The sequence below is a fragment of the Camponotus floridanus genome, unplaced genomic scaffold, assembly GCF_003227725.1.
Source record: "Camponotus floridanus strain SB8 unplaced genomic scaffold, Cflo_v7.5 scaffold8, whole genome shotgun sequence".
Lineage (NCBI taxonomy): Eukaryota > Metazoa > Arthropoda > Insecta > Hymenoptera > Formicidae > Camponotus > Camponotus floridanus.
Genome location: NW_020229849.1, coordinates 1,316,769 through 1,337,314, shown reverse-complemented (window position 1 = coordinate 1,337,314; position 20,546 = coordinate 1,316,769). Strand labels below are relative to the sequence as shown.

Sequence of the window (20,546 nt, the reverse complement as noted above, 5' to 3'; positions counted from 1 at the left end):
TTATTTCCAACGATCCTTTGATTAATCGACTAACGATATTAAAATAATTTGTTATTAATATTAATTAATATATTAATTCAATATTAATAAATGATAAATTTGCTATCAATTGTCCGGGCTCTTATATATTCCCTGAGAAATATTAAATAGAAATATTAGGAAGAAATATTAAAGAAGAATTTATATTTAAATATTAAGAGAAATATTAAAGAAAAATTTAAATTTAAATATTAAGAAAAATATTAAAGAAGAATTTTTCTTCTATCAAACATACATAATCACTTGGTTGTTTGCCGAAGGAAAAAATGTTTGAAAGTGCGATATATAGAGGTGAACCTATCGGCGCTCGAATCGAAGTCGAGGACGAAATTGAATTCGACTCTGGTGAAACTTCACGCGACTCGCAGCGCTACGCGAATGTTATCAGTCGCCATCTTAGCGAGCGCGATCGGTTCTCTCGTCGGGATACGCGTCGTATGTTCCGCGCGACCGTGCGCAGCGTCGTCTCGGCAGACAGGTAGCCCGCCCCCCTCCCTCTGCCCCGGTCGGCGGAGAGTCAGCGCGGCACCGGGAAGCGGCACCGGGGAGCTTCGTCGGCAACGGTTTCTCGCCGGTGCACAAGAGAGGCCGGTGACGACGACGGGAGAGAGCCAGCCAGCGAGAGAGAGAGGCCGAAGGTAGGCGGTCCCTGGACGTTCCACACCCGACCTCCGGCTCCGGCCTCCGCGCGAGAGAGCCTTCCGTCAAGCTTCCGTGACGTGACGTTACGTTACGTGACGTGGACAGGTCGCATCGCAGCCTGGGAGAGGAGGAGCGGGAGGCTCGATAACGCGAGGAGTGAATTCGCGGGCGGATAGGACGAGAGGCGATATACGACACTCGAGGCGAGACCATGAGCTGTCAACGTAACGTCCGCAAGATCACGGTGCCGGACGATCTGCGGGACATCCTGCTGGAGTTCACCATCAGCTACCTGCTGGAGCAGCCGGGCGACATCATCGACTACGCCGTGGACTTCTTCACGCGGCTACGCGACGCGCGGAGGACGCAGCTGATCCAGGACGGTCAGACCTGCACGTCCACGCCGGACGAGTCCGTTGACGAGGGTGAGTCGAGACTAGAGCTCTCTCTCTCTCTCTCTCTCTCTCTATCTATCTCGCTCCGTCTCTCTTCTCGTTCTACGCTTCGCTCGCCCTTCATCGAATTGAGGCTCCAACATTTGACATTCGAGATTTATTATCGATATTATATTGTTATATTATTGTTATATTATTATTATATTATTATTATTATTATTTTTATATTATGTATTATATTTTATATTATATATATATATATACAGTGTAGCCCCGAATGTTCCGGCCAGACTTTGAGATCTTATAGGAAATTTAATTCTGAAGAAAAAATTTCCTATAAACATGGGTTGAAAAATGCTTCCTTAAGAAGTTATCGCTCAAAAACCTCTGAAGGAAGAGCAAAAGGTGAAAAGAAAATGAAATTAAATAAATTTCTTGAAAAAAACGATAAAAATAAAAAATAAAAATCTTTTTCTTTTATGAAAATAAAATAATTTTTTTTTTTATATTATATTATTTTATTTAAATAATTTAACTAACTTTTATTTTATTTTCATAAAAGAAAAAGATTTTTATTTTTTATTTTTATCGTTTTTTTCAAGAAATTTATTTAGTTTCATTTTCTTTTCACCTTTTGCTCTTCCTTCAGAGATTTTTGAGCGATAACTTCTTAAGGAAGCATTTTTCGATCCATGTTTATAGGAAATTTTTTCTTCAGAATTAAATTTCCTATAAGATCTCAAAGTCTGGCTGGAATGTTCACCCTGTATATATAATATATTATACATATTATTATATATTAAATATAATACATTATATATATTATTATATTATATTATGTTATATTATTATATAATTAAGTAGTAAATTAAAAAATACCTCGTGTTGGAAAGAGATTTTTTTTAAGAGCGCAAAAATTTGTCGGAGTTGAAGATCAGTTATCGTCGTCGAATGTCGATCTTTTTCCAACATACGCGAAGGCGACAGGAATCTGATGATCATAATTCTGGTGTAGAGAGCGATGGATTACAGTTAACTGATTGTAATTAGCGTCAATCGACGTTGGTAAAGTCAAGTCCGAGCTCGTCGACAAGCTTGAGATCGATATCGGTTGTGTTATAAGCTGGCGAACGTAGGGTCGATTCCACCTACGTCGATTGACTCGTTTTAGTTGGCGAGATTCGCATTTCATTCTTAAATTACGTATATAATATCGGCGGCTATGACGTGGAATATATATCAATAATTTAACAGTGAATTGCGTGCAGACAACGATAGGTAATAATTTAATGACACGGAACAATTCGCTATTTATTCCGCGTCGCGTCTTTTTTTCCTCCCCCTTTTTCTCTCGTTGATTGATAAATTTAATAATAAATACCAGACGACAATTTCTTTTTTTTTCTCCTCTAATCAATGGAATATTGTTCTGACAATTAGCACGAATGTCGATTGTCTAGACTTTGACACCGCGTGATATTAATTACGAGTGTTAAGTAGTGACTATAATGCGGACAATTATTTATCGAGAACTAGTGCTAACCGATATTGGATACAAGTGCGATGAATACGTCATGTCGGAACAAGCGCGGGGACATTCTCCTTAATAATGATGCGCGATCAAAATAACGCGAAAACGCATTTATTCCATGTGCACGTTACGTATATTGCATTTTTATTCGCGTACAGTTTTGATTTGGTCTCCGAGTCCGGTGGATCGCGAGCTAAAAATGTTCTTTTTTTTTTCTTTTTGCTCTTGTTTTTCTCTCTCTAATCCGGATATCCGTCTATTTATCTTGGAAACGGTTGCTCTTTTACTTTCGAATTCTTCCCTTTTCTCTCCGAAGGTTAATTCTCAATTTTTTCTCATTTTGAGAAAGAAATCTCTTAAATCACATAAAGAAACTTGATCGAAAGATAAATGTTTTTTAAGCTATTAGTAGAATCCTCTCGCTGTCAGACGGAATAAAGAAAAATTACCCGATACATTTTTATAAAAAAAAAAAAAAAAAATTCTTATAAAATTTGATGCGTTTTATCATCGAATTTCATATCTCGGCAAATATTGATTAGGTAAATGAAAACAGGCGTTCCCCTCGTCGAATATAGATTCTTCCACAAGCTTATTTTACTAATCGCTCAAACTTAAAGTCATCCGAGGGATTCACCAAAATCGCCGAGGATTAGTAACTGCACTGAGAAAACATTTGGTTGCATTAATTAGAATTCTGGTAGATTCAACCAGTATGTCCGTTGGAAAATGGATGAACCAGAATTCTTGCAGGAATTACTAGATGAATCTGATTAATTTCTTCCTGTTAAGTTTACCAAATTTTCTGGTTAATAATACTAAACTTGCCAGCACCAAGTCGCCTAAAATTGTTTCCGTCCAATCTCAAAAGTCTGTTTAATATTTTGATTTCCAACAAGATTATTGAATAAATTCAATCCAGGTTATTGAATAAATTATTTTAAATTAAGTTTGTTAGAAATTAAACTGATAAACAGTGCACTGAGAAAAAATCTGGTTGCATTAATTAGAATTCTGGTAGATTCAACCAGTATATCTATTGGAAAAAGGACGAATCAGAATTCTTGTAGGAATTGCCAGATGAATCTGATTAATTTCTTCCTGTTAAATTTACCAAATTTTCTGGTTAATAATACTAAACTTGCCAGCAAGTCGTCTAAAATTTTTTCCATCCAATCTCAAAAGTCTGTTTAATATTCTGAATTCCAACAAGATTATTGGATAAATTCAATCCAGATTATTGAATAAATTATTTTAAATTAAGTTTGTTAGAAATTAAACTGATAAACAGTGCACTGAGAAAAAATCTGGTTGCATTAATTAGAATTCTGGTAGATTCAACTAGTATATCTATTGGAAAAAGGACGAATCAGAATTCTTGTAGGAATTGCCAGATGAATCTGATTAATTTCTTCCTGTTAAATTTACCAAATTTTCTGGTTAATTATACTAAACTCGCCAGCACCAAGTCGCCTAAAATTTTTTCTATCCAATCTCAAAAGTCTGTTTAATATTTTGATTTCCAACAAGATTATTGGATAAATTCAATCCAGATTACTGAATACATTGTTTATTATTTTAAATTCAGTTTGTTAGAAATTAAACTGATAAACAATGATGCAAGAAGAGGATGCAGCTCAAACAGACACAATCAGAGAGCTAGCGTCCTCTTTCTGACACTACTGCTCGTAAGAGAAAAAAAATATACTTTCGATTTAACGTTAATACTAGTTCTTTATATACATTTAATGCAAATATTGAATACGAGTTAAGTTAAGAGTGACAAGCAAAGAAATTAATGTAACAAGAAATTTTATAGATCCAACCCAAGAAAATTTATTAAACGTTATTAAACGTTCTAGTTATAAAAAATCGAGTTTTATCATGATAACTAGAAATTCTTGTTTGATTTAACCAAAATGCCTTCAATCATATACGTCTTGTGTTACAATCAAACGATTTTTCTCAGTGTGATGATGCATCTGTTTTAATCGTCGGGCGCAATATTTCTCAGCTTTTTTTTTCACGGATTGAAGCCGATAATCGATCAGAATCCCTCCAGGTTTCTCTCACGTGGTTTCTAGACACCCCGCCATCTTCCTTCCCTGAATAGCCCAAGATATTATCAGAGTGTCGCGCAGGGTGAGAGAGCAGTCTCTGCCTCGAGACGCGCCCGAGGAATCTCGTCCGTTCTCGAGAGAGAGAGAGAGAGAGAGAGAAAGATACGTACGTGGCGCGCGTGAAAACGGTACGTACGGTCGAAGATCCAGATCCGTAACCGTAACAACACCTTGGCTCCGATCCGGCCGAGACCGTCTCTTGCGAGACCTGCGCGCGATTTGGGAAAATCTCGTCAGGCGCTGTCGCGAGGCCAGATTCTCGGATGCGCGGTAGTTTCGACAGTTTCGTCCAACGTTTAACCGGCACAACACAAGCGCGTGCCTCATCCCGTCTTGTGTAACAGGCGCGATTTGGATCGGATTTGGATTCCTTTTTTTCCCTTTTTTTTTTTTATTAAAGGAACGCTCTTCTCGCTCTTCTTCAACCTCCTCTCTTCGTCTTTCTTTCTTTTTTTTTTTTTTTAAAAGATCAGTAAAAGATGTGATATCTCGTCACTCGTCTCTCCCCGAGTAAAAAGTATAAAGGTACACCTAGCAAAACGTGGTTTCGTTCCACGGACCTCTGGGTTATGGGCCCAGCACGCTTTCACTGTGCCACTCTTCTTATTGTCTCTCTCCGAAAATTTTCACCGGTTGAAGGTCTCTCGAAAATGTAAAGGCACCTCTCGATTTTCGTTCAACCGGTCGGTCCACTTTTGCGATCGTTATGTAATGTTTTGTACAATACGCTGATGTAGAGCAGGAAGAGACGAGAAACTGTCGTAAGAAATCAAGCCAAATATATCTATGGTGTATATTTATTGCACGCGATAAGTGATCGCGGAAAATTGTTTATTTCATGCTACGCCTCTCGATGTGTTTCAGAGACATTTATTTCGTACCGCATCGATATTTCATCCCTGATTATGATAAATTCATGCGCGTGAGTCATTTGTGAGCAGATACGGGATATCGTCGATCCCTCCTCCGATCGGGATATACTTGTTTCGTGTCACAAGTGCGAAAAGTGTGAGCGTGTTTACGGGGGAAAGGGAAAGTCTCCCTTGTGTTCGCGTGTCTCTCTTCTGCGTGTCTTCCCTTCTTCCACGAGCCAAATGTCGCTCTCCGTCATCGAGCCGCTGGATGATAAAGGTGCGAATACTATTCCACACGTCCCATTATCCGAATAACGTGATGTAGGAGCGCAGATAAGAGCCTCTCCGACATACCACTTCATTTATCTCCGAAGGAAAATAAACGATCAAAACCATTGGCAGAGATTGTTCGCAAATTTTCGGAATTTCACGTTTGCTAAGTATGTATCGGAGATGTATCACAATCAATGAGAATCGCCGTGAATTTTTAATTTAACATACTTAACAACATTCTAAATCGTTATGAATTATTTCAATTTTTTTTATAATTTATTTATTTTGTAATAAATTATTTTTTTATAATTTATTTATTTTATAATAAATGATTCACAAACTATAAGAAAACAATGATAAAAATTTCACTTTGTAATATTATATTCTTCATACATGTAAAAATGTTCCCACAAAGTTTTAAAACGATTTACTTGTGCGTTTTGAAATTATTATTAAAAAATAACTGTGTGATTATCGATTTGACGCAATATTGATGATAAAACGTGGCAACACTGCATAACTTTATTTGTAATTAAGATCTATTTATATTAAAGAATACTTTGAAGTATGATTTCGTGATTTTTAAAAAGTTTTTGATCAATTAGAATTCGTATTCTGCCCAACTTTAATTTTTTGATTCTTTGGATTAACTTTTGAGACAGACGGTCCAATACATCCTTAAAGAGGCGCAATTTTTTTAATACATTAAAGTTACATTATTTTACTATTTATTTATTATTAATTTATCATTATTTATTTACACATTAAAGTTACATTATTTTATTATTTATATATTAAAGTTACATTATTTTACTATTTATTTATTATTAATTTATCATTATTTATTTACACATTAAAGTTACATTATTTTATTATTTATATATTAAAGTTACATTATTTTTTTATTGCTTCTCGAGCCTCTCTCTTTTTACTTAATAAAGCTAAAAAGAGAAGGACGTAATAAATTTTCGCCATTTTCAAAGTCGACTCTCTAAAAGAGAAATATCGTAAAAAAATTTATTCGCTATTTCTCCAATTCGCCTCTTTCCCATGTGACATTATAATTATGAATTTATAATACATAAGAAAAACTCTATAACAGCGGAGAAAAAATATATCTCTATAATTGAGAGATGAGGATGAAAGGATGGAATAAAATCTTTCTCGAGAGGACTCTCTTAAAGGAAGATGATACGGTATTCCGTTTTATGTCTCCCATGGGAATATAGAGAGTGTTTTGAAAGACGCGAAAGAATAACATTGATATCGCGAAGTCGTTATTTAAGGGAAGAAAAAAAAATCGATACTTGTGAAAATGTCCCGGCGAGTTTTCGCGAAAGTGCATCGAGGATCGAAGATGCAAATTTCGCGGTGAACTTACGATAAACTTGGAAAGATACACGATTCCTGCGTGCGACACCACTCAAAATGCTAATGTCGAAACTCTAAATATTAAAGTCGCAATTTATTCCTCTCTCGTAATTACCGGAGACCGGATTTTCCCGTGGCTGTGAGAACTAAAACGAGCTAACGCGTAACCTTTTGTATTTACATAATTGAGCGGTTGATAATTTTATTTTTCTTTTTTTTTCGCCGGAAACTTTTTTTTCTTCCTTGGAAGCAATTATGCGTTGCAAATTATGTCCGGTTTAATCGTAATTTTTTCTCAAATTTAGATTGAAGCATGCGTCTCTTTTGCATTTTAGAGCCACCAGTCGGCCGATTCGCTTCCAGAAGGAAGAGCGTTTTCGCAGAGACGTACAATCCCGAGGAAGACGAGGAAGATGACGGCTTTAAGGTAATGCACTATACCGTTGTTATATTATTTCACGATCTATCGGTCATGTTCTCGATAACGAGACAAACTAATGAGGTACCTTTTGCGAAGATATGATGTTCTTGTATCTGATATCTTTTAAGTAGGGTTGCACGAGGTATCAAGATTAGTCCTGATATTGTCTTGTCTTTTCTTGAATTTCAAGACAAGATCAAGACAAGATTTTTAATTATTTTATTAATTTATTAATTTATTTTTTATTAATTTAGTTATCAAGACAATATCAAGACTAAGACTGTCAAGATTATTAGTCTTGTCAAGATTATTGGTTCTCAAAAAAGCTAAAATACTTATATTTGTGAATGAAAAAAAATCACTATATACGAATTTTAAAAAATTTTATTCAATAAAAACATTTATATTGATAAATTTAAAAACATTTAATATTAATACGATATAACATTTTTATAAATTAGAAATCAAACTCCCAAATTTTAGACATTAAAGAGCATTTCCAGGAATTGATGCATATTAGTACTTTTAAAGATTTAATCTTTGTAATCTGGTTCTATTTTTTTAACATAGAGTTTCTATTGAGAAAAGTCTTTCTACTGGCATGGACGAGGCAGTTGAACTTAAAATGGGTCTCGAGCCATTTTTGACAATAGGGAATAAATATGAACTTGATTTTTTTAGCATTCCAAAATATTTATATCTGCACATTCCCTTGGAGCTTGTAAATAGTTATTAATTTCTGTTTTCCATGAAACAGTAAATGTTTTTTTAAATAAATAGACGGCATTTATATCGATTACACAGTAATAATTATAATTAAAATATAATACAATAGTAATAATTATTTCAAATTATATTACAAAAATTATGTTAAATATTATTTAAATAATTTTTTAATATTAAATAAAAAATTGTTAATAAAATCGAGACTAGATAATACAAGACGAGATTTTTGCTACCAATATTCAAGACCAATACAAGATTTAAATGTTTTAAAATTTTCAATACCACACACAATACAATATTTTTACGAATATTGTCTTGTCTTAGGTCTTGTGCAACCCTACTTTTAAAAAGGAAGACCGACTTTGTGCCAGCAGCTGAATAAAAGTTGATTCAACAACTTACACATCGATATGTTTCACGACTCACATTTGATCAATAACTGCGTTAATAATTAATAATGAATTTGATTAATTCGTTGACTTGGTAGTTGTTTCACAATGGCAGTTTTATCCAAAAACAGCGGCTCTTTCCTCAATAAAAGATATCTCGATATGTTACATATGTCGCCGTATCAAGATCTTGATCAGATACCATAATGCCCGATATATATTCTTTTAGCATTTTGAAATATATATTTTTATGCTTACGGCACGACACTTGAAGCACCTGATTTGCCGAATTGACGAAAACCGATACGCGAAAGTACATCATCTGCGAAACATGTTTCGCTATTAAGAAGCTAATAAGGAATTTATAATAATTTATAATAAATTATCATAATAATAATTTATAATAAATTATCATAATAATAATTTATAATAAATTATTTATATAATTATAATAATAATTGATAATAAATTATATTATAATAATAATTTATAATAAATTATTTTATGAAAAATTCATATATTTATAACAATTTATAAAAAGATTGAAAGAAATAATGAAAATTCAATGACTAATGAACAAGTAATTAAAATCAAAGATACGTATTTATGTAAACCGTCTACTCGATTTCTTGGTCAACTTGGACAAAGAAGGTTCGTTAGACAAGGTTAACGTATTTATATTAATTACTTTCCTAGTGAGACTTCAGATTTTCAAGAATATCGTACATTGAGGGAAAAATTTTTTTGAATCAAATAAATTTGTTTTCTTGAAACTTTTGCTCTAAATGGAAGGAATTGTTTATTTCATTTAAGCAAAAGCATTTAATTTTAATTAAATATGCATGTTATATTAAGTACATTATTTTCATTTATTTTTTATACTTAAATACTATTTTCGTAAAATATATACTATAATTTATTAAATTAAATATATTACTTTTTAAAATTAAAAAATTTTAAATTTTTGGGAATAAAAAATGCACTTTAATAAATATTTTGTAAAATTAGAATAAAAATATTTAATTAAAAATTATATTTAAGTATATATATATTTTTAAACATATGTAAATAAATACTTAACTTAAGTCAAACAGACAGTTTTCAATACAAGTAAATGCAATACGTGATTAGTACCCACTGAATAAATAGCTTTCTTGAGTTAACTAAATTTTTTAAATTTCAACATAATTTTTCCCTCAGTGTATGCATTATATCGCATATCGCTCGCTGATATTTCGTCCTGAGACGAGCGTCCTCATCTTGGACAGAGGCGGTTTAGGTTTTTTTTTCGGTAGCGGCAGAAAATAGTCTCTCGTTACGAAACGTCGTCATACACCGCACTTACGTGTGTGTACGTGCGTGTGTATGTGTGTACGTATATAGTATAGAGGTACATAATATACCGTGGTCTATTAAAGCATCGCGGCATTCCCTCTCTCTCTCTCTCGCTCTCTGTCTCTCGACCTGCTGCCGCGCGAGTGACGAAACGCGAAGAGAGTTACTTTGCTCGACGATGCGAGGCCGGCGATGTACCTTTGTGACGTCAGGCCGCGTGTTCGATAACCTGGACGGACGTGATTTACATGCACGTACACAGATATATATATATATATATATATATATATATATATATATATATATATATATCTGTGTGTGTGTGTGTGTGTTTGTGTCTATCATCGCGTACGTCCACGGATAGCATGCGCTGAATGAGGGAGAAAGGGATGTATGTGTGCGGAGAGTAAGGTTTGTAAGAGTAGCCGCGATAGGTCGGGTTTGATGAGAGAAAGAGAGAGAGAGAGAGAGAGAGAATATTTTCACAAAGACAGCCTGGTGAATCCGATTATCGACGTCCCGTGGTGGCTGGTACACGAAGAGGAAAATCGGCGATCTCTCTCCCCTAGGCTGCTGCTGCTAGGCCGACCGATCATATTTTCTCCCTACGTGCTACAACGAGATCAGGACAACAGATAGAAGAAACTGGGGCACTTGCGTCTTTTTAAAAAGACTACGATGTGAAACTCGAGGAAATTGCTACGCAACCTTCTCGACTGCGTTTTACTCGTGCACATCAGGATCCTACGTGGATATTCTTCGATCATACTGAGAAAAATCGTTGGATTGTACCAACAAGACGTATATGATTGAAGGCATTTCGGTTAAATCAAACAAGAATTTATAGTTATCATGATAAGACTCGATTTTTTTATATCTAGAATGTTTAATAGATTATATATTTATATTTTACTATAAGGATTTGGTCAGTATTTTCTGGTTAGATCTATAAAATTTCTTGTTACATTAATTTCTTTGCTTGCCGCTTTTAACTTAACTCGTATTCAATATTTGTCATAAAATGTATGTAAAGAACTAGTATTAACATTAAATCCAAAGTATATTTTTTTTCTTTTACGAGCAGTATTGCCAGAAAGAGGAGCTAGCTCTCTGATTGTGTGTGTTTGAGCTGCATCCTCTTCTTGCATCAATGTTTATCAGTTTAATTTCTAACAAACTGAACTTAAAATAATTTATTCAATAATCTGGATTGAATTTATCCAATAATCTTGTTGGAAATCAGAATATTAAACAGACTTTTGAGATTGGATGGAAAAAATTTTAGACGACTTGGTGCTGGCGAGTTTAGTATTATTAACCAGAAAATTTGGTAAATTTTACAGGAAGAAATTAATCAGATTCATCTGGCAATTCCTACAAGAATTCTGGTTCATCCATTTTTTAAGAGATATACTGATTAAATATATCAGAATTCTAATTAATGCAACCAGATTTTTTTCTCAGTGCACTGTTTATCAGTTTAATTTCTAACAAACTGAACTTAAAATAATTTATTCAATAATCTGGATTGAATTTATCCAATAATCTTGTTGGAATTCAGAATATTAAACAGACTTTTGAGATTAGATGAAAAAACTTGTAGATGACTTGATCCTGGCGAGTTTAGTATTATTAACCAGAAAATTTGGTAAATTTAACAGAAAGAAATTAATCAGATTCATCTGGCAATTCCTACAAGAATTCTGGTTCATCCATTTTTTAAGAGATATACTGATTAAATATATCAGAATTCTAATTAATGCAACCAGATTTTTTTCTCAGTGCACTGTTTAATTTCTAACAAACTGAACTTAAAATAATTTATTCAATAATCTGGATTGAATTTATCTAATAATCTTGTTGGAATTCAGAATATTAAACAGACTTTTGAGATTAGATGGAAAAAATTGTAGATGACTTGATGCTGGCGAGTTTAGTATTATTAACCAGAAAATTTGGTAAATTTTACAGGAAGAAATTAATCAGGCAATTTCTACAAGAATTCTGGTTCGTCCATTTTCCAACATACTGGTTGAATCTACCAGAATTCTAATAAATGCAATCAGATTTTTTTTTAATCGAGAAGATCGAGGCACATTGATAATTTTTTAAAAAGGAAACTTGGAGAGTCCAATAAATAACAAATTCATATTTTTCAAGAAATTAATTGCTTCAAAATTCTGATGAAATCTTCATTCGAAACTTGATTGTAAGGAACGTTACCGAAAAAAACAGCAATCTCTCTCGACAATCCCATCGGAGAGAAAAATCGATTTCAAATTCCGGCCGAAGAATCTTTGGTTGAAATACAACGGGACCCTGCTACGTGTTCGAAAAGATAATGCACCGAATATGTGCGACGAAATAACAGCTTTACAGGTGGCAAAGTCGACCAAATGGCTGATCGGCCTGAGCCTCCACGAAGTCTAATCATGTGCGATACATACATACCATACTCAACCGCACAATGCTCGCAGATGGGATATGTCAGTAGTAGGAACAAGGAGATACAGAGAGAGAGAGAGAGAGAGAGAGAGACAGAGACAGAGAGACAGAGACAGAGAGAGAGAGAGAGAGAGTATGAGAGAGAAAGAGAGGAGGGGAGAGAATAATGGTTCCCTGCAAAATTGATCGTTTTTGTGTGCAACAATTGCGACGATAACGAAACAAAGAACTCGCCCGCTTGTGGAGAGACTGATTATCGCGTCGTTTACTTTCGCAAATGAGAAGCGAAGTTGACAAGGCTGATGTTACGTTTGTCGTACGACGAATTTTTTTGTCGTATTTTGATGAGCTACAAAATAAAAAATTTCTAGAAATTCAGGAATTTTTTATTCTGCAATCAATCAGTGTGTTTAAAAAGTTTATCGTACAACAAACGTAATATCGCTATTGAGAAGAAAATAAAATACGCGAAATTTTAAAAGTAATTAATTTCAATATAGAAACTATAAGAAAAAAGAATAAAGTTTTTAGGTACAAACGAATGATATGACGTAATGTTTTCAATGATTTCAGAATAAAAAACGAATAAGTAACTCTCCTGAAAAATGGAACCTTTTAACTAAAGTGCTGTTCTCCTACGCACGGAAAATTTATTGTGATTATAACATTTATATATATCTCGCTCTAAATTTTAAAGTAAATAGACGCTACAAGCACATAAATATTAAAGCGTGTACACAAAGATATTAAAATTTTAAACTTTATGTCGTTATTGTATTCAATATTCGTGATGTACCAATATTCATAATATGCGATCTTTACATGCATAATTTTGTAATGTGTTTACAAGAAATTAATGCGAAAATTTTGTCGCGTGTCTTATGCAATTTACATGATTTTTCGATTGCCAATAATTTCATCAAAGAATTTAATATAAAACTGCGCTCGATAATCCTTCAAATTTGAAAAAAAAATATGATGTACTTATCTTTGAAGTAATATTGAGTGGAGAGCATGGGATATGTCAAAGTTCACTATACCAAGTTCAACGTAAAGAGCAATATCTCTAGAGTTAAAATATCGAATTTGTTCACGTTGCGGTTTTTCGAGAGAATTGCACTCTCTCTCTCTCTTTCTCTGTCATAAAATCTTATAAAGTAGTTTCTAAAGCTTAAGAATTACTCAAAGGATCGAAAACGTAGGATGTTGAATTAAACGAATATATTGACATAGCATATAATAGAATTATAAATTAATACAACAAATATATAAATATATTAATATATAATATATAAATATATTAATATATAATAATATATAATAAATATATAAATATATTAATATATATATATAAATATATTTACTAAATAATAATTTATATAATAATTTTCTTTTTTCTAGTAAATAAATTCATCAAATAATCTTTGAGAAAGAAAACATTTTGTACAAGTTTTATTTATAGATTTATACGTGTTATATTGAAGTACGATTTCTCATTATCGGTCAAGAAAGAAAAAGCTTAGTAATAAATCTTAGTAATAAATCACGTAAGAAAGATAGAAAAGAAAAATGTTTCTCGATAGTACTGGTATAACAGTGGATTTAGTAGATTCGCTTTTTATCTTAGCTTAACTTTATTTTCATATCCGGTTCATTGATTTCAGATGGTCCATCCAAAGAGCGATGAGCAACGACAAAGGCTCAGCGAAAGCGTCAAGAACATACTTCTGTTTCGCGCTCTAGACGAGGCAAGTTAAACATCTACGCTTTCATAAGCCATGATCGTAAACAGGAATAGATATAAGCGGCTTGGATATTCGCGCCAGCTCGGCGAAATACCAAGAAATCCACGAATAATCTCTTATTAGGAGCAATTGGTTTTGACGACGAGAGACGACTCGCACATAGTGTGGGATAATTATTCCTTTCATCAGCGATCTGCTCGAGCTAAATAAAATAGTATCGCGGTCGTCACTTGATTATTAGATTAATATTAAATGTGTTACACGAGATATATCTTTATTTAATCCCAATATATATTTCATTTTAATGTAATACTTAATGCGATTACTTTATATATATATATATATATATATATATATATATATATATATATATATTCAAATCTGAATTGTGTCGAGTTCTATTCGATATCGCATGTAAAAAGTTGCGAGAAAGATTATTATTATTTATCTAAAAAATTTTCGCCAAGAAAAATCAATTTTATACACTGAGAAAAATCGTTTGATTATACCAACAAAACGTATGATTGAAGGCATTTTGGTTAAATCAAACAAGAATTTGTAATTATCACGATAAGACTCGATTTTTTATAACTAGAACGTTTAATAGATTTTACTGTAAGGATTTGGTTAGTATTTTCTGGTTGGATCTATAAAATTTCTTGTTACATTAATTTCTTTGCTTGCCACTCTCAACTCGTATTCAATATTTGCCATGAAATGTATATAAAGAACTAGTATTAACGTTAAATCTAAAGTATATTTTTTTTCTCTTACGAGCAGTAGTGCCAGAAAGAGGACGCTAGCTCTCTGATTGTGTGTGTTTGAGCTGCATCCTCTTCTTGCATCACTGTTTATCAGTTTAATTTCTAACAAACTGAATTTAAAATAATTTATTCAATAATCTGGATTGAATTTATTCAATAATCTTGTTGGAATTCAAAATATTAAACAGACTTTTGAGATTAGATGGAAAAAATTTTAGACGACTTGGTGCTGGTGAGTTTAGTATTATTAACCAGAAAATTTGGTAAATTTAACAGGAAGAAATTAATCAGATTCATCTGGCAATTCCTACAAGAATTCTGGTTCGTCCATTTTCCAATAAACATATTAGTTGAATCTACCAGAATTCTAATTAATGCAACCAGATTTTTTTCTCAGTGTATCATTTCAGAATCGATCAATCAAGTTTTATTGAGCTAAATACGTCGTAAAAACTTTCGCAATATGTATATATAAATGCTCTTATGCAGAGGCACATGTATATTATTGCGATAATCAAGTCCGTAATTGCAATTTTAAAACCGATATATTTTAAATTCCAGACGTTAATATCGCTCTAAAATGTATTTATACGTGTATAATAAAAATTACTTTTGCAGGAACAAATGGCGGACGTACTTGACGCGATGTTCGAAAAAACCGTTCAACCGGGAGAATTTATTATCCGACAGGGCGACGATGGTGACAACTTTTATGTGATCGAGAGGTATAATACTTTTTCTTTATATATTACAGTTAACGTATCGATAGGCTTCTCCCTTCAGCGAGAAACTCCAATGAACCAAGATGAGATGCACACAGTCGATCGCGGTGCTTTTACTTAGAGCTGAAAATATTCGAAAGAACAATCGTTCAATCGATAATTTTATTATTTATATAATTGTTCGTATAATTATCGTAATTTCAAATTATTCAAGAAAAAACGAATATTTTGAGTCACGCTTTATTACAATTTCTTCCTTTCATTTCCGATTTCGTCTCTAATTGTTTCATGTTTCAGGGGAAAATTCGACGTTTACGTGAAAGATCCTGCCACGGCGACGGATAATCATATTCATACTTATGATAATCGCGGCGCTTTCGGAGAACTAGCCCTTCTGTACAATATGCCCAGAGCGGCCACCGTCAAAGCCATTACGCTCGGGACTCTCTGGGCTATGGATAGACAGACTTTTCGACGCATTCTTCTTAAATCCGCGTACAGGAAGCGTAAAATGTACGAGACTCTTATTAATAAAGTGCCGATGTTGAAATCTCTCGAGGTAAGTATTATTACGCAGCTTTTCTCCAATCGCCTTTTTTTTTTATCGATTATGTTTGCGCTGTAAAATCTTAAATAACTCTCGAGTTTTTTTCATATTTCGAGGTTAAATATAATTATAAATTACTACGTGTTCTCCTTCTATTCCTTTTTCTATTTTAATCAAACGAGATTGAAATGCAAAACGACAAAATAATGTTTGAAATGCTAATTCTTATGTGATATTAAGGATGCTTTGTATGTACAATCCCAGAAAAAAGTAGCTAGTAGTAGAAAAACTAGTAGTAGAAAATCAATATTGACAAATATATCCACTTTTGGTGTATTTTGAGTAAGAAATTGTGTGGAATATTGCAATTTGATCTTAGCTACAGTGCAGAGATGTATTTTTTAATATTTATTGCGTTTTTACTGAAATATTTCGAATTTTGTTAATCGAAATAATTAACTTTTGGCAGAGAATTTCGCCTTGTGTCAGATACATAGCTAATTTCATTGAATTATATTTAATATCTTTTTAACTAGTTGGTACTTGTATGATATTATTTGGCCAAATATTTGCTCTGTATCCACACTTTTGCAAATTTTAAACAAATTCTGAATATTATTTCCATGTGTTTTTGTTATTTGAATCGACGTGATTATACGTTTAGGTACACAACATCCTTAATCGAATTGATTAACTTTTGGCAGAGAATTTCGCCTTGTGACAGATACATGGTTAACTTGATTGAATTATATTTAATATCTTTTTAACCAGTTAGTACTTGTATAATATTATTTGACCAAATATTTGCTCTGTATCCACACTTTTGCAAATTTTCAACAAATTCTGAATATTATTTCCATGTGTTTTTGCCATTTGAATCGACGTGGTTATACGTTTCCTATAAAAATACATGTTAATTCGGTGCAAATTAAAATCCTTATAACTTGTGAACGCTTTAGTGAATCGATTTAAAAATTGTACTGAAGATTCTAAACATATGTAAGAACATTCTGTACAATTTTCATTAAATTCTCAATATTTTGAAAATGGGTACACAACATCCTTAATCGAATTGATTAACTTTTGGCAGAGAATTTCGCCTTGTGACAGATGCATGGCTAACTTGATTGAATTATATTTAATATCTTTTTAAGTTAGTACTTGTATAATATTATTTGACCAAATATTTAAAATCCTTATAACTTGTGAATGCTTTAAAAATTGTACTAAAGATTCTAAACATATGTAAGGACATTCTGTACAATTTTCATTAAATTCTCAATATTATGGAAATAGGTACGAAACATCCTTAAATGTGAAAATTCTTCTTTCAGGCTTACGAACGCATGAATTTAGCGGATGCCCTTGTACCGAAACAATATTCCGACGGCGAGCAAATAATCAGGCAGGGTGACACCGCAGACGGGATGTACTTTGTCGAGGACGGCGTCGTCAGGATTACTATACTCGGCGAGAACGGCCGTGAAATTGAGGTGCGCATTTATATTACACGTTAATTTAATTCCCCGCGAAACGATCCGATTACGACTACGAGTGCCAAGAAAATTCCTTATTTTACCCAGTACCTTTAATATTACGCAGATTAATCGTGTTCCGGCTGGCGGTTATTTAGGCGAGTTGGCACTCGTGACGCATAAACCACGCGCCGCTTCGGCCTACGCTGTAGGGGACATTAAACTGGCATGTAAGTCTATTTCGTTACGCCCACAACTTTCAAATTGATAGGTAATCAATAATATTGTGTCAATTACGAATATTGATATTAACAGTAATATTGTTATATCGGAGAGGAAATATATATCGCGATATTTCTGCATTTAACATTATTGAAAAATTTTCTCTATTTATGTCAAATTTTTCATCAACTTTTTAAATCAACTCACGCAATAATAATTATTTCGTTCTTGTCTAAAGTGATTATTTAATTTATTCCAATCATTACAGTTTTGGACGTTGAAGCTTTCGAGCGTTTGCTCGGCCCGTGTATGGAACTTATGAAACGTAATATTGACGATTACGAAGATCAGCTAGTCAAAATATTCGGCAGCAAAGCCAACATTTCCGACATTCGATGAACTGTCTCCGGCAGAGACACGTTCCCGCGCTGCTGTACTAAAGGACGCGACACTTTCGTACAGTATATAATGTATAACGTGCACAAAAGAGAACTTGTACCACCTACTTTTGAATCTCATCCCGCGTATTTCGAGTATCGTCTCGAGATCAACTGTTTGGTATGACTGTTCATTTTAGACGTACCGATTAAGATTCGTCGACGATAGTTACCAAGTTTATACCTACGACACACATTGAACAAAACTATAGGCTGCTCGATACTATGTATAAAACAATAACAGTGGTATTTAATAATTATCCTCTAAGACTGTACTAGATCAAAAAGAGAGTACGTTAGTGCATTATATCACGCGCTCGATCGTTTGTGAAATGAGTATCTCCATCTATTATAGTCTCAGATTGGATTATAATACTTCGAGATCTAGGACAGCATTATTAGTATATATTGTTATATAATATTCGTATCCCTAAAATGACTTAACGATTTATCTCGATGTATTCAATCTATGCATACATAATTCGCGTATATTCCCTTGCATTATATATTTTTTCGACAAATTGGCAGCTACATTTAAGTCAGCAGGAGTCTAAAATATTCGAAATTGAATGCTCTTCCAACATATTCTTCTTTTTCTCTCTGGCAAAGATGGATTACAAGAGAAATGATCATACTAATTGTGGTGACACAAATCTTACAAAGTTTCTATGAGATACCTACGTATGCATATCACTCCTTTTCGAAGATAATGAAAGTAACATTGCCACTATTAAACTAAATAAAAATAATATCCTTTGATACATCTATTTAATAACATAACATAATATCTTAATAAAAAATATCAGATTAGACAATCAAGATTCTATCTATAATTTCCAACGAGAATCAACACGCATTCTCTTTGTGAATAAATACGCACATATACACACAAACAAACATCGCACATAAACGCACATACTTGCAGTAAAATCATTTTTAAGCACAACATTCAATCCATAATATTATTTTTATTTTATTTTCTACAAATTTATGAGTTTTATCAATTGCATTATTATATTATTTCATATTGAAAACAAAATATTTAAAATTTATTGCATTTTTATAGGTAATTATTTATGATTAAATTAGTACAGTATATCAGATTAATAGTTTTCTACTCGAGAAAATACCAATTATTTTTAAATTGCAAATTAATTGTTTAAAAATGAAAATACGCATTAATTACGTTTGACATTTTCATAGTTTTTAAAAGATCTCAATAATACTACAGGGATATAAGAAATCGGTGAAAAGGGTACTGGTTTATATCCGCTTTTTTAAAGGATAAAGATTAATAAACGCCAGAATCTTTTAAATGCATTCTATTTCGGATATAAAGCACTCTCACAAAATGCATAGGAAGACTAGCGAGCCTTAAGATTGATTTAAATGCGCGGATATTGCAAAGCAAATATATATTTGAACATGTATGTTCGTATGAAATAATACTTTCTCTTTTACAATAACACAGATGTAAATGCAAAATAAGAGAGAAAAGGGATAAGATTCTCCTCGCTTTGAAGTCATCATTCGCTAAAGATTATGTAAATTTTGGTGTGAAGAAGATAACCGCGCATTTAAGCCAAGCGTTAAATTCAATGTGTTTTGCCGATAAAAATCATGGTAACTCGAAGATATATGAGAATCCGTCAACTTATTTTTATTACGTGTGTATGATATACACGTTATACATGTATGATATACGTCTATCATCGTGATAAGAGTCCAGTAACCGATTCGATTATTGTACGAACAGAAGTTGCGAATGCTAGTCACTTTTTTAATGATCGTGCTATCGTCACCCATTCTTCTTGTGACAATTACGCTCGGTCAAGAAAAATAGAAAAAGGAAAAGATACGTCTTATTATAGTAAATCGTACATTTACTACATGACTGAGAAACTCGATGAAGCGACAGAGCTTTTTAAATAATATCACAATCGTGTGAGGGAGAAAGGGGAGACTAGTATGAGGGTGAAATAGAAAGAAGATAGCATAGGAATTGTTAACAATTGTGTTGCTCTTTGTTCGTTTGTGGCACTTATGATATCTTGCACTTATAATTCTTTTTTCATGTACGAACACTTTTCTTA

The 20,546-nt window shown here is 32.9% G+C and overlaps 1 protein-coding gene across 5 annotated transcripts; it reads left to right on the top strand.

The window, feature by feature from the left end:
- The first annotated feature begins 470 nt into the window (after window positions 1-470).
- On the top strand, window positions 471-19,422 carry LOC105250796 (cAMP-dependent protein kinase type II regulatory subunit). Of its 5 annotated transcripts, none has more exons than XM_011257076.3 (9): window positions 4,770-4,855; window positions 5,592-5,858; window positions 7,561-7,652; window positions 14,206-14,289; window positions 15,669-15,775; window positions 16,070-16,331; window positions 17,654-17,812; window positions 17,922-18,024; window positions 18,285-19,422. In XM_011257076.3, the coding sequence occupies exons 2-9, from the start codon at window positions 5,822-5,824 to the stop codon at window positions 18,413-18,415; spliced, it is 975 nt and encodes a 324-aa protein (XP_011255378.1). In that variant the 5' UTR covers window positions 4,770-4,855; window positions 5,592-5,821; the 3' UTR covers window positions 18,416-19,422. The 5 variants fall into 5 exon arrangements, with proteins under 5 accessions (XP_011255374.2, XP_011255378.1, XP_011255377.1 ...); XM_011257075.3 differs by lacking the exon at window positions 4,770-4,855 and adding an exon at window positions 5,166-5,252; XM_011257073.3 differs by lacking the exon at window positions 4,770-4,855 and adding an exon at window positions 5,305-5,488.
- The last annotated feature ends 1,124 nt before the right edge of the window (window positions 19,423-20,546 follow it).